At 43.0% G+C, this 13,478-nt stretch overlaps 1 protein-coding gene across 4 annotated transcripts in view; it reads left to right on the top strand.

Moving 5' to 3' along the window:
* The window catches only part of GARNL3 (GTPase activating Rap/RanGAP domain like 3), a 1,295,083-nt gene that overhangs the window by 1,112,553 nt on the left and 169,052 nt on the right, over positions 1-13,478 (top strand). For all 4 annotated transcript variants that reach the window (XM_069609500.1, XM_069609499.1, XM_069609501.1 and 1 more), the window contains one exon: positions 7,070-7,188. In XM_069609500.1, coding sequence (XP_069465601.1) covers positions 7,070-7,188 — 119 coding nt within the window. The remainder of the gene's footprint in view (positions 1-7,069; positions 7,189-13,478) is intronic.

Below are 13,478 nucleotides of genomic sequence, written 5' to 3'. Positions count from 1 at the left end.
CTGGTGAACGAAGGTGAGAGCCTATACAAATTTGGGTATGATCTTTTCCCTTTCTCTGAATTACAGTATAAGGATGATAATAGGCTTTACTTTCGAATGAATTTGGGTGATAATTATGAGACAGTCAGTCCTAAAGAAAATACATTTATTTCAGATAATGCGAATTGGTGCTGGTTGGCTTAACCTTGAAGGAATCGATATTCCAACTAAAAGATCTAAAATAACAACTTTAGCTCAGATGACTCTATAGCATTTATGTCCTGGCATATTCAGGGCTCTGCCTGCCTCTCTACGAATAAGAGGCTATGTAATCTTTTGCGCTCTTTCCATGTTATCTTTCTGCAGAAACATGGAATGTTGTAAACCTGTAGATAGGTGGTTATGGAATCTGTAGTCTGGTAGCAGTTCAGGGCACTAGGGGGAGGCCAGTAGGGGGACTCTCTATAGCAACCAAAAATGGTATGGGATTTCATAAACTGGACAAAAGGAGGATAACTAAATGCATCCTAGCAGTATCACTCAATGTAGATTCTTCTGTATGCACTTGTCCTTTGTTGCTAATTAATATCTATTGGAATCCTAGTAACAACCTACACAAAACGCTTGCTCATCTTAATCCTAATATGGAAGAATGGTTGGTACTAAAACTGTGAGGCCAAATCATATTTGTAGGGGCCTTCAATGCAGAATGCAATTCCAAGGTTGTAACTGACATTGATTTGCGCATGCTCCCAGTGGGAATGCAAAAAGATACGGTTCCTCTGAAGGGATCCAAAACGCGTAAAAGGCTTCATGGAGCAAAATGGTGTGAGACACTTGAAAACTGGGGTTTGTGCAAAATAGGAAGGGACGAGGCCACATGGTCAGCCAGGGGCTCCTCATCTACTATTGATTATATATTTATTTTTGAGTGAAATGATGGTTGATAGGACTAGTAACTTCAACGTTCACTTAAATGATGATAGCGTCCATGCAATTCTAAGTCTGACTTTCAAATGGAAGATGTTGGGGAATAATGTACACGCAGCAAATGTATGTGTCGATGTGAATATTAGAGGTAATCGCTTGCGATGGAACAAGCTAAATAATTATCAATTCAATATGCTAATGCTACGTGAGTTCGAATGTTCTACTCTGGAAACAAAAATAAGTAAATGCTCGATAATCCATATTCAAGAGCATCTGAAATACATGACGTCTAAATTAAAGTCAAGTCGCAATATCCCTGCTTCAAACAGAAAGTGGATTACACACAGACATATGTTAGATCCTAAAGTACAAGCAAAAACGTGAGAAACCTGTGAAAAGATTTGGGATGTAAAGAAAGCTACTAAGGATGAGGCATTGGCCCAGAAAATGATACGTACATTGAAACAAGCCCAAGAAAACTGGGTAATATCGTATAGACATCAGTTGTATCAAAATGATGGTGAGGCTATGCTGGTGGCTCTAACTGATAAGACTTCTATAGGCGTCTGGTTCCTGATAAATCAGTTAGAAAATAGACAGTATGCCTCATTTTCAATTCCCATCCCAGCACAGACCTGGGTAAGAAACTTTACGGCCATCTACTGTAATGTATCTGAAATCTGGAATCTACAAGAGATTACAGATCAACAGTGGTCCCTCAACTTCTCTGCTGAAATGATAAGTAGGCTAATATCGAAAGCTAGCCCCTCCAGAGCAAGGAGCCCCAACCAATTACCCAATACGCTGTTAAGGGAAAATGTTGACCTGTGGTCTAAAATGCTGTATATATTTTTTCCGATATTATGACATCTTTAAACACTGGAAATTTGGAATCTTTCATATGCAAAACACAAAAAAGGACTGAGAAGTAATCCTGTAAACTATAGAGCTATTGCTATTATGGATGCGGATTGTAAGATGTATTCCTCCATATTACTGGAACATATTGAAGTATGGTGTGTGGAGCATAATATATTGGATGGCGGTGGGGACTGACATTGGAGGGCTACTAATGTGTAGCATGCAAAGTGTGGCATGGGAATCTAACTCTATGCCAGTCTATGTGGCCGCCATGGACTTATCCTTGGCCTTTGATTGTGTCGGAGGCTGTGGGTCAAACTGGATCAGATGGGTATGCCAAGGGACCTAATTAGTATTTTGATACATCTGCAAGCTGAGTCAAAAATTCAGGTCATGCTTAATGCGGAAGGCCTTCCTAGCAGACCGATTAGAACCACTAATCGTTTAAGAGAAGGATGCATCTTTGCTATTTAATCTCTATGTGGCAGATGTGGGGAAGTGGCTTCTAAAAGCCTCTTTTGTAGCTCCTAAAATTGGTGGGATTTAAATTGCATGGATTGCCTAAACAGATGATTCTGTTTTTGTGGATCATACCCCGATTAGCTTGCAAAGACTATTTGACACATTTGATCTATGCATGTCTAAAAATAAGCAAAAAATATATCCAGCTAAAACTGTCATACTGAAGATGTGCAACACCAGCCAGGCAGCCCAAAAAGGATAAAACTAATCTGTTTCTTGGGGCACTAAAACTTGAAACGAATTCCAATGTGGTGTATTTGGGCTATCCCATTATCTGAAAGAAAAGGTGACCAACCTGGCAATTCATTTAAGAGATGTGGATAACAAACATGCAGGTTTTCGACTCTCCCGGCAGTTAAGTATTACACTGCTAAGATCTTGCCAAAACTGTGCTATTGTGTAGAGCTTTTTCCCAATTGGATTCTGCATGAGCTGGAGTACTATGAGGCCCTGATACGGTGATGTACCATTAAACCTAAATGAGTACCGTTTGCAGTTCTTCGATATAACTAGGATTGCAATCCATACAAAGTATAGTTGTGTGGAAACGATTGAACTTGATGCGGAAACTGTATGGTAACTCCGATAGTGCTATTTATCACTTAATGAGCAAGGAGGTGAAAGTAGGTAGTCTTGGAAATGGCTTTATTTATGACTTACACGCAGAATGCGACCAGACTCTGAATATAGCTGGAGTATCACTACAATTACTCCTTGATAACCCCGTAAAGGTGAAAAAGATTTTAAGAATAAGGGATTGGGCAAATACAATGGGGAAGATTTTAAGCACATGTTTATATACCCAGATGATCTCTAGCCATAAGGAGCCTGGTACGATGGAACGAGATTTACAATGGTTTCCGAACAAAGACAAAAGAAACAATTTAATGCATTTTAGACTCAATGTACTCTTAACAAATGAGATTTTAAACACAAGAGGAATGCCAGAGGATAATAAAGAGTCTTGTAGGTTTTGTCTGAACGATGCTGAAGTTGAAAAATTGCCTCATTTGTTGTTCTATTGCCCAATCCTGAGAGTGCAAAGAATAGAGTACTTCAGTAGGTTTGTCCCAGACATAGATCTGGTATTCCTGGACCTGTTTTGGTTGAGAATTATGCATGGCAAATCAGTACCGCTAATGTTAACGGTTTTGAGATATTTTTAGTGTGTTTGTAAAATTGGCTAATTCTGGAATTGTGACTAATTTAATGTTTTTAATGTAATGTATTTATGAAATGTTTAACTGTGTTTTGTATTATCTCATTTGTATATTTTGTAAAGGTTTAAATAAACCAATACAAGTAATAAAAAATAGAAAAAACAATGCAATATCCAGGCAAGATTTCTTTCAACAAGACAATTCTTCATTGAGAGGAAATTTCTTTATTGCTGCATCCTACTTAACAAACGAAAGAGGAGAATAAAACATGGGAAAATGCTTTCGCTAGAGAAACTGTTTACTTTTACATGACACCAAATGCATGCTCGTGTTAAAGCTTTTTCAGTTCAACCAGGTTTTCAATTAAAATGCTTAATTTATGAGGATTACTATGTTATTTCTATATTAAAACAATAATCCCACATTTAATTTTCTAACTCATTTGCCTATTTACTTCACCCACTATTAAAGTAAAATTAGTTTCTTCACCACCTCTTGGGATAATGACCCTTCCCCACCTTATTGCCCTCTGCTTCGCCTCGGCCCATAACTTGGTGGTGGGCTGTTATCACATGATAATTACCCCTTCCTCAGTCTACAAGGCTATGGTGGACATTTTTGATGCAAAATAATACAGCAGGCATCTGACCGTGTACATCTAATTATGTAATTGACCAAATCCTGTGGAATAAAGGCCCTACTAAACAATACAAAGCCTAGACAAAACACCCGTCTTCAGTCCACAATGACTCATCCCTGATTCATCACACACATTGAAGGAAATTTCCGCCTGTCGGAAAACATTTATTCAGTGCAGAACCCACTCTATTAAATGTTTTGTTTTTTATTCTTCAAGGCAATTTCAGAAGCATGTTATGTTGATGCATCTGCGATTTAAAAATAATGGGCCATTTAGCTCCAGAACAGCTGCACTTAAGGAAGCTTTTGTTTGTGCCACATTGTTGTATGACAGCACAAGGGGACCGGATATCACATACTGCTGTTTTTAAGCAATACCATACAGACAAAGCCCGCTCAGTTTTCAAAGCATGCTCCTATTGTTATCTCCAAGGCAGCCATAAAACAATCTTGCATTCTCACCCCATCACTTCTCCAAACCATTATACTCTCCATAGTTTAAGCACTTGGCTAAGCTGACCACCAATGAATAACAGTAAATAATGTCTCTCGGTGCAACAGATGTTTGTTTTCAATGTTACATTACAGCAAGCGGCCCCCAAACCTTGTTCTTCTATGCTTCAACAGCCAAACTCAAGCGTATACTCTCTAATGGTTGTAGCACTTGGTTGTGCTGACAACCATTTAACAACAATGCATAATAACAAATAATGGGCTTAATTACAAGTGTGGAGGTCCAGAAACAAGGGTGCCGTTAAGCTTACCGGCACCCTTGTTTCCGGACCACCACACTATGAGTCTGCCTGCCGGGGCAGCTGCGCCAACAGGTCTGACACAGCCGGGCGCAGTGGCCCCCTTAGGCAGATTCTTTGCACAGCGCTTCCGTCTCCCCACTCCCATAGAGTCCTATTGGGAGTGGGAAGTTACAAAATCCGGCTCTTGGCTTCCTGCGCCGCCGGGACTTGTAATGTCCCAGTGGCACCGGGAAGTCAGGCGCCGGATCCGGTGTTACAGAGTTGGTGGCAACGAGCCGGTCGCACCGACGGTTACCGCCAATCTCATAACGAAGTCCAATGTCTCTCCCTTTGCAGCACTTACTAATTTGTCAGTTACATTATAGCCAGCTCCCACACCTAACCTTGTTTTTCTTCATTCTATGTTCAGTGGCGTAACACAAAATCATTTAGGCATTCCGCAAAATGTGCTGCGGTAGTTTAGTATTTTTTATTCCTGCCACCCATAAATACATACAGCCATTAGGTCATTTTGGGGGCCCATTAATAGGGTCCCTTGCACCACAAGAACTGCAAGCTGTCCTGCACCTGCCTCCGTCCTTCCACCTTTTACATCTAAGTCGACATGTTCAGCCAAATCAGTGTCCTCCACTTGAAGAAGGGCCTTGTGCAGCTGTTTGCTCAAACGCATGTGAACTGCATAGGGCAACTCCCAGTGATCAGACCGAGAAAATACAACCCGCTACAGAAAAAGACTAGCTGCACCCTCTTTTGAGAAAGAAGAGAGTTTTATTTTGTATACAAAAGAAAAAAGGTGACAGTGTATTATAAGTCCACTGCCACAGAGCACTCTGACGTCTTCCGTACAGGATTCAGGTTATGAGCACACAAATCGTCACTCATGACGTAATCGATATACAGTGTTTATCCCCCACCCTCATTGGCTACCGCCTGTATACAGTCTAATGATTACATATATCCCATTCTCCAATTTGTTCTGTTGTCTTCTTGCTCATCTTCACCACACATGGGTAGCGTCCTCGTCCATCATGGAATGCTGTGAAGTAATTGGTTAACATCAAATGGCACCACCGTACCTTTTATCCTGTGAAATGTACCTGGTTATCAATGTGAACTCAGTGGGACTCTTTGAGGTCAGCATGGTCCTTGCCGGCAGCCCTTTTCTCATCCCAGACACGTTGGCGCCCCCATCATGCCCTCCCCACTATTTGGGCATCGTTCTTAGCTCTCCCTGGCACAAACGATAGGTCATGTCATTCTCTTTTCCTCTTTATCCGTTCCCCCTCCCCAAGAGGGAACTTAGTGTCCCACTAATCAATCCTGTCCGCGAAGGATTTAGAGCCCATTTCCCTGCACATCTGGTAGTTCAAATACATTAACCATCACTCTGGGGGCACTAGTGTCTTAAATCTTGGTTCATGTTTTGGCATCCCAAGACCTATGCCTTCGTTCTCAGGAATACGACCTTGGTACTGAACTGCAGCCCTTCACTTCTTCGGCTGAACACAAACCTACCTAATTAGTTCAAAGGCCGAACAGTTCTGGGGGCATATGTGTGTTGTTTACCATGCCTGGGAATCGGGATGCAATGGTGAGGTGGGGGAATAGACATTGTTGTTCTGCGTTTCTGTGAAAACATGGCCTGCAAGGATTCAGGCCTACTCGTAAATGCGGTGTTAGTTTGTGTTATGACTGTTGTGTACATGAGCATACTATATCCTACGTAATTCAATTGCGACATTTACTAATGAGCTTTCCTCTTTATGGTTTCCTACTCCCGCCAATTATTCCTACGCATGACACACACTCCTCCCCCTACACCGTCCCATGCTCATTTCCATATTCTAATATATGTTTCCCAATCTAAATCGTCTAGGAGGGGCAGTGGTCTGGACATGCATCCCAACAACTGTTTGTAAGCTGTTCATGGAAACTCTACAATAGGCATGCACAGGTCCAAAATTGTTTCCTTTCTTATGGGCCGGCAAAGCATTGCTATTTTACACGATTTTTAAAACGTAGCTTTTAAATTGTATTTTAAGTGTATTTTAAGTGTTAATTCTATGAGACTTTGTGATATAGTTAATTTTTGTATTATTTGTTGGTATAAAAAGTATCCTATACTATAACACAACTAATTAAAAGTAGCTTTTCACTTCAAAATGTATAGAACTGAAACATGTCAAATCCATACAGTCATAACAATGTGTATCTGTTTTGCAGTTTGCGCTTTCCCGTATATCCTGGCCTTTACGACAGACTCAATTGAAATCCGGTTAGTCGTGAACGGAAACCTGGTCCACACAGCTGTAGTGCCTGAACTCCAACTTGTGGCTTCAAGGGTAAGCAGCATTTGAATGAATATGCTATGTTGTCCTATGGCTTCTGAAAGTTGATACATGTCTTCTGGACTAAAATTTAGGATGAAAGGACATCATTGTTAATGTGGTGGTGACGGTAAAAACATTTCATTTTCCATACCTTCTATGTTTAAGATAATGCTTAATTGTGGGTTACAATCATAAGGGGATATCTATGGGGTTCATAGTGCTGAACGGAGAAAATAACCCACATTGTAATATTTTTCATTAATCAGATTTAATGTTATTTATTGGTTTTCTTTGTGGTGTCGGCCTTCCCCACTTGTGTTAGAGTGGCAGCAGCGTGGGCCAGTGAGTAATTGTCATATATTTTAGATCATTCAGAATCTTCAAGGCCTAAGAATGATGAGTTTATTCCCTTGTTCCCTTGCCGCCTTGAAGCACTATGAAGCACTTCAGTTGTGTATAAGCATTTTACAAATAAACAATTACAATATTTTCTTGCACTGAGGTGTCTACAGTATTTCGACGTTGTTGTAACCCCCTCGTCCCCCCGCTCGCTGCATACAGGCAGGTATATAGAATGCTTGACACAAAATGTAAAGTTGGTAAGAAATAGTTTCCTCAGTCCACGAGGACTCACAGGAAAGGTATAATTGAATTGGGTTCTTACATCATGATCCATGCTGGAGTCCAGCCTCTAAGTGCAGGACCGGGTTGCAAACCCATGCTGCTTTGCGTTGTTTTGCTTCCAAGACTAGCATGCTGGCCCTGATCTAGCCTCCTGGTATGATAGAACTTGGTTGAACTATACAGATCTGGGGGTGAAATAAACACTTTGAACTCTCCGATGAATGGAATTCCTCTTGCCCCATCCCATGCCTGCCTTGGCCTATGGCCTTCCTTCACTGTGGCCACCCACCCAACCATAAACTGGCCTGTCCCCTTCCCCACATCAGGCATTCAAAGTAGTTTGCATGGAATTCACAATTCTTCTGCCCTGTATTGACTGATTATATATATATGGGATAAAGTAAACTTTACCGCACATTATGAGGAACTTGCAAGTCACAGAGGAGTTCTTTTATCGGGTAATGGAACCCCAAAGTGACTTTCAATATCTTTTTTACGTACGGAATGGGATATTTTATGTCTTATAACACATAGGGGGTCATTACGACCCAGGCGCTAAGGGGTTAACGGCGCTGTAAAAGGTGGTGTCGCCGTTAACCCTTTTCTGCCTGATTACAAGGTCCCTTTGCGGGTCCCTACCTTAACGGCTTGTTTTTACCAGCCGTTAAGGATTGGACCCGCAAAGGGACCTTGCAGGTATTTACGGTACTGCAATTTGTGGTACCGTAACTACCGCCTTCCCCATTTCTATTGAGCCGTATGGGGGCAAAAATGGGAATGGGGAAGGGCCAATGGTGAATGGGGAATTACCGCCCCGCCAACCTTGGAATGGAGCGGTAATTCCACCATTCACCATGGCGGAATCGGTAAAATACCAGCGGCAACCATGGCACTACTAGCGCCATGGTTGCCGCCATAGACACGCTCTGTCACTCTCTTTAATACCTTGCCTCTTGCTTAAAGTAATGTAAGAGATATTCCACTGTAATCCATTTATAATCTGCTTGGGTTAAAAATAACTCCATTTCAGCTTCTGTGTTGCAGAAAAATAGTTTAAGCAGTTTAAGAAAACGCATCTAAAAACGTTTTCATTGTGTGCTTTAAAAAAAGGAATGATATGCACATTCCTGCTCTCATATGTTCAACTCCAGCTCTACATTAAATAAACATATTACCATAAGCAGTTGCTTATCAGTTAATGGCTTTAAAGTGACACAGAGCGCGATTTTAAAAGAAAGGAATTTGAAAAGCTTGTCACAGCTTTAAGTGCTGTTGTGACAGCTGGAATTCTGCTCTGTGCTGGCTGAAGCAGCAGGCATACTGACGTCACAATTGAATCGTAGTAATTACAGAGCAAGTGTGACTCATTCTCTTAATACAGGTCAGTAGTGATGTCACAACTAGGCAATCAGACAATTATTTACAGGATTTTACAGAGGTGTTGCAGGCTCCCGTGTCCATCAAACACTTTATACTATTTCTGAAAACGGGAATAAATTGTGTTCTCAAATAAATAAATTAGGACAATGAATGATTCTCAGTGTCTGCGCACACTATCATGCAGCTCCATAACGCAATTAGTCTTGAATTCCATATTCTTGCATGAGTTGCTGTGTAAAATCTGCAGTGTCCTAAAACGAGATACTTTAAATTTGATAGGGAGCTTCCTCACAGAGGTCATTGGGACCTCGGGGTGTACTCCAGAGATCTGCCCTCGTGCCCCTATTGCAGGGGTCTGCAGATGTTTTGGACTATGACTCCCAGGATCCCTCCTTTTCTGACAATGCTGGCTGGGGTTGATGGAAGTTGTAGTCCAAAGCATTTGGAGAGCCAAAAGTTGCAGTCTTGCCCTCTTGTCTATCGCTTCCTGGCGAGGTACTTGGGGACTGTGGTATGCTCTATCATTAAACGTGTCTGGCTGAAACAGGGATAAGGTCTGATCTCCACACTGGATCTAGGAACGGCGCACAGTAGCACCTTGCTTTCGGAGAATACAGCAGAACTTGAACCTGAACTGTTATGACTAAATCCAATTAAGAAAAGTGCTCTTTTGATGTGCAGGTATTCCTCTCGCAGCCTTTGCTATATCTGGCCAAGCTCCGTACTTGCATTATCGAAGCGATGTCGGAAGCTGCAGAAGGTCAGAAACCAAGGTTCTCAAGTTTCCCAAACCCATGTATTAGACGGTCTTCCAGGGCCGTTTCCTTTCTTGGAATCCAGGGATATGTAGTCCTAAATTTAACATGGAAAAGACAAAACTACAAGTCCCAGAATTCCGAGGAAAAAGATCATGACTGTATGACTATGTCACACACGGAACTGGAACACATGAGAAAACTACATGTCTATTTTATCACAAAGGGGCATTTCATTCACAGTTCAACACAACACAGAAATGTAGATGACCTATTTCATTAGCATCCCAGAAATGCCTGTTTATTACAAACAAATCATGGCACTCCTGGTTCTGTCCTTGCTTCAACATTGCAAATTGATGTTGCACTACTCAAAAACGCAGTCCTCCGACTTCACGTGTGGTTCAGAGAGCCTCTGTCAAGCATGCAGTGCAAGGCAGTGGGTGCGGTTGCATTGGTCCAACTGCAGTTCAAAGCTTTTGTGGTGTGAAAGTCATTGGGCCTCATTACACGGATGGCGGTAAGGGTTTACCGGTACCGGTATTTTACCGGTACCGGTAAATCCTTACCGCCTTACTATGAGGTCCCTTTGCGGGTTGGGGAATTTAACGCCTGCTTTTTGCAGGTGTTAAAAAACCAACCTGCAAAGGGACCAGGGAGCTAATTACGGTACCGCAATTTGCGGTGCCGTAATTAGCGCCTTCCCCATTCCCATAGAACCCTATGGGGCAAAAATGGGAATGGGGAAGGGCAATGGTGGAAGGGGGAATTACCGCGCGCCAACCTTGGAATAGGGCAGTAATTCCTCTTTCCACCAAGGCGGTGCCGGTATTTTACCGGCATGAACCATGGCGCTAATAGCGCCATGGTTCACAGCCATCCGTGTAATGAGGCCCATTATCTATTAGGCTTTATGATGAAGTTACATTTGAGAATCACGTGGTGGAGGACAAGGATACTCTGGTGGCAGAGAGATTGACCCCTGGAGGTTGTACATAGAGTATTCTTCTGACTCAGTCTGCCCCCCCCAAAAGAAAATCCTTATGCCAAGTGGTATTAATGTAGCCTGCAGAACCAGAGTTAGGCCATCTGAGGCAGTCGGGCCATGCGACCGGTGACTTACAGCTCCCTGCAGATATTAGTCACTTGGAATCCTCTGGGTCCTGCAAACTGCAGACTGGAGACCAGTAGGAATGAATGCAGAAAGGTACAGTTTGCCTGTGGCGCTGCCATGACAGTCTCACCTGGCCCTTAAATGGCAGCAGAGCTATTTAAGCCATCGGCTTGTATCCTCTGTAATCATTGGCTAATTGCACTGCACAGAGTAAGGGAAAACTCACAACACATGAGATGCATTGTAAGGAGAGGTGACATCACACCTAGTGGAGATATGAGACTATGACATCCCAACACATCCCTGGGCCCATTGGAAAACGGCCTAGACATTGTGGGGCATTATTGGGTCATGAAAAACTAGCCAAACAGTATAAAAGGAAGCAGTGAGAACCAGGAGTTGAAGGAACTGGGATGTCGTTCCATAGAGATGGACCAGGAGAAGCAGGAGCTAGGGAGTAACCAATTGGGCACATCTTACTTAAAGTTATAATCCAGCCCCTGCAAGAGTCAGACTGCAAGAGAACAAGCTACAGGAAGCCGGCTAGGGGCACAACCTAGATCCGGGTCAAGGCCAGAAGTCACTAAAGGGAAAGGACACTTTCCTGGCCTGCTGGGGGCTATAACCCAGATCCTATCTAGGGGTGGGGTGGAGTAATTGCCAGAAATAGAGGTGTTGCTAACCAGTTGGAGGATATTAACTAGACCCTGGCAGCATCCAGTAATCCAAAAACAAAGAGGTAGTCAGATACGGCTTAGGGCTCTAACCAAGGAGGGTGATCCTGGACGGAATGTAAGAATGACGTCATTTTCATAAGCATCCATGCAGGGAGAAGAGTCTTTTTGGTATCTTCTGCAAATGGAAATCATACTTTCATGGTGATAGGTGTCAATTGCAACCTTTAAGAGCCTGTTGAGGTATCCTGTCGCCATCAGTATCTGTTTGAAGACATAGCTCGATATGATCCCCAGAGGAGACCCTGGATGCTCCCTCTGCCCAGGAACTGATTTGAGGCTTTGTCCTTTGCAAAGCTGAATACTCTATTACAGGAGTTCATTTGAGGCTATGAACTTTGCAGTGCTGGAGCCTCTTTTCCAAGAGCTGATATGCGGCTATCAACTTTGCAGATCGTAAGGCTCGGCTCTAGTGAATGAGCCAATTTATGGCTATGGGCTTTGCAGAGAATGAGGCTCTATTCCTGGAGCTGATTTAATGGTATGAACTTTGCAGTGGTGGAGCCTCTTTTCCAAGAGCCAATATGCGGCTATCAACTTTGCAAAGCTTTAGGCTCTAGTGCATGAGCCAATTTAAGGCTATGGACTTTGCAGAGAATGGTTCTAATCCTGCAGCTGATTTAAGGTTAGCAACTTTGCAGAGCTAAAGGTTCTATGCCAGGAGTTACTGGAGACTGGACATTTGGGGACTTAGGACTTTAGAAAACACTGTCCACACACATTTTGATACTCCTTTATCCTGCAACTTTATCATCTTAAAAATGATCCCTATTTGAGCGATTGGAGGATACCCTAAACCATGTTGGAAGTCATCCCAACCTGTATCCTGTCCAGAACAGACTTCTGAGGCTAGTGGTGAATGCATTTTGCCATGAACCACCGGACACGTCCCTTCTGGACTTTGTGGTCCCTGACCCGTAGGGGACTGAACTCAGCAGTACTCCCAACATGGCCGCTGAATGTGAAACGCTGTTTGCCGGTCTTCGCGTTGTAAACTCTGCGTTCTACAAAGCAGACATGCCCCCGCAGCCCTGCGCGTCTCAACGCTACCGCATGCAGTAGTCAGACGTGTGTTGCCGTAGTTTGTACAATGAATTCCGCTGATTCCTGGTTCCCGGTCCCATAATTTTCCTCCACGTTCATCCTCCCCTTTGTTGTCCTCACCTTGCATTCCTGGATTTCCTTCGCACTCGTCTTCCGAGTGCGCTCCTCACCATTTCCTGGACTTTTTTCCCGGACATTTGAAAGCTCCCTGGAGACAGGACTTGAACCGCACACTGGAACGCGAGGACCCACGCACAGGGTTGTACAAGACCCGAACGGTGCGAAAGAAGACTTCATCAAAGAACTCGAACAAACAACACAGACAGGTGAGAAGGGGGGAAACCTGAGACAACTTTATTTGTCCCACTTCTGAACAATTCATGCTTAGTGGAGCTGAATAGGCCATTCTGGTTGATGATAATTTCTCCACGCCAGGTAGGCCTTTCTCTAAGCTTCCCTGAAGAACAAAGAAGTTCCCAATCATCATCTGATCTTCCCTGATTATCTTCTCTTCACTCCTGTGACTGAGCGCTTCTCTTGGACAAATAACTCAACTTTTATGACCTTATACAACTATACTCCCCTCACCCCTATCACCTTGTCAATCGCTTACTCTCTCCCTCCTCCCCTGAGCCTGCTCTTCACTCTCTT

The sequence above is a fragment of the Ambystoma mexicanum genome, chromosome 8, assembly GCF_040938575.1.
Source record: "Ambystoma mexicanum isolate Mex_15411 chromosome 8, UKY_AmexF1_1, whole genome shotgun sequence".
In the NCBI taxonomy this organism is placed as follows: domain Eukaryota; kingdom Metazoa; phylum Chordata; class Amphibia; order Caudata; family Ambystomatidae; genus Ambystoma; species Ambystoma mexicanum.
Note: the sequence above shows the minus strand (reverse complement) of the source record. Positions and strands in the feature narration are given on the sequence as shown.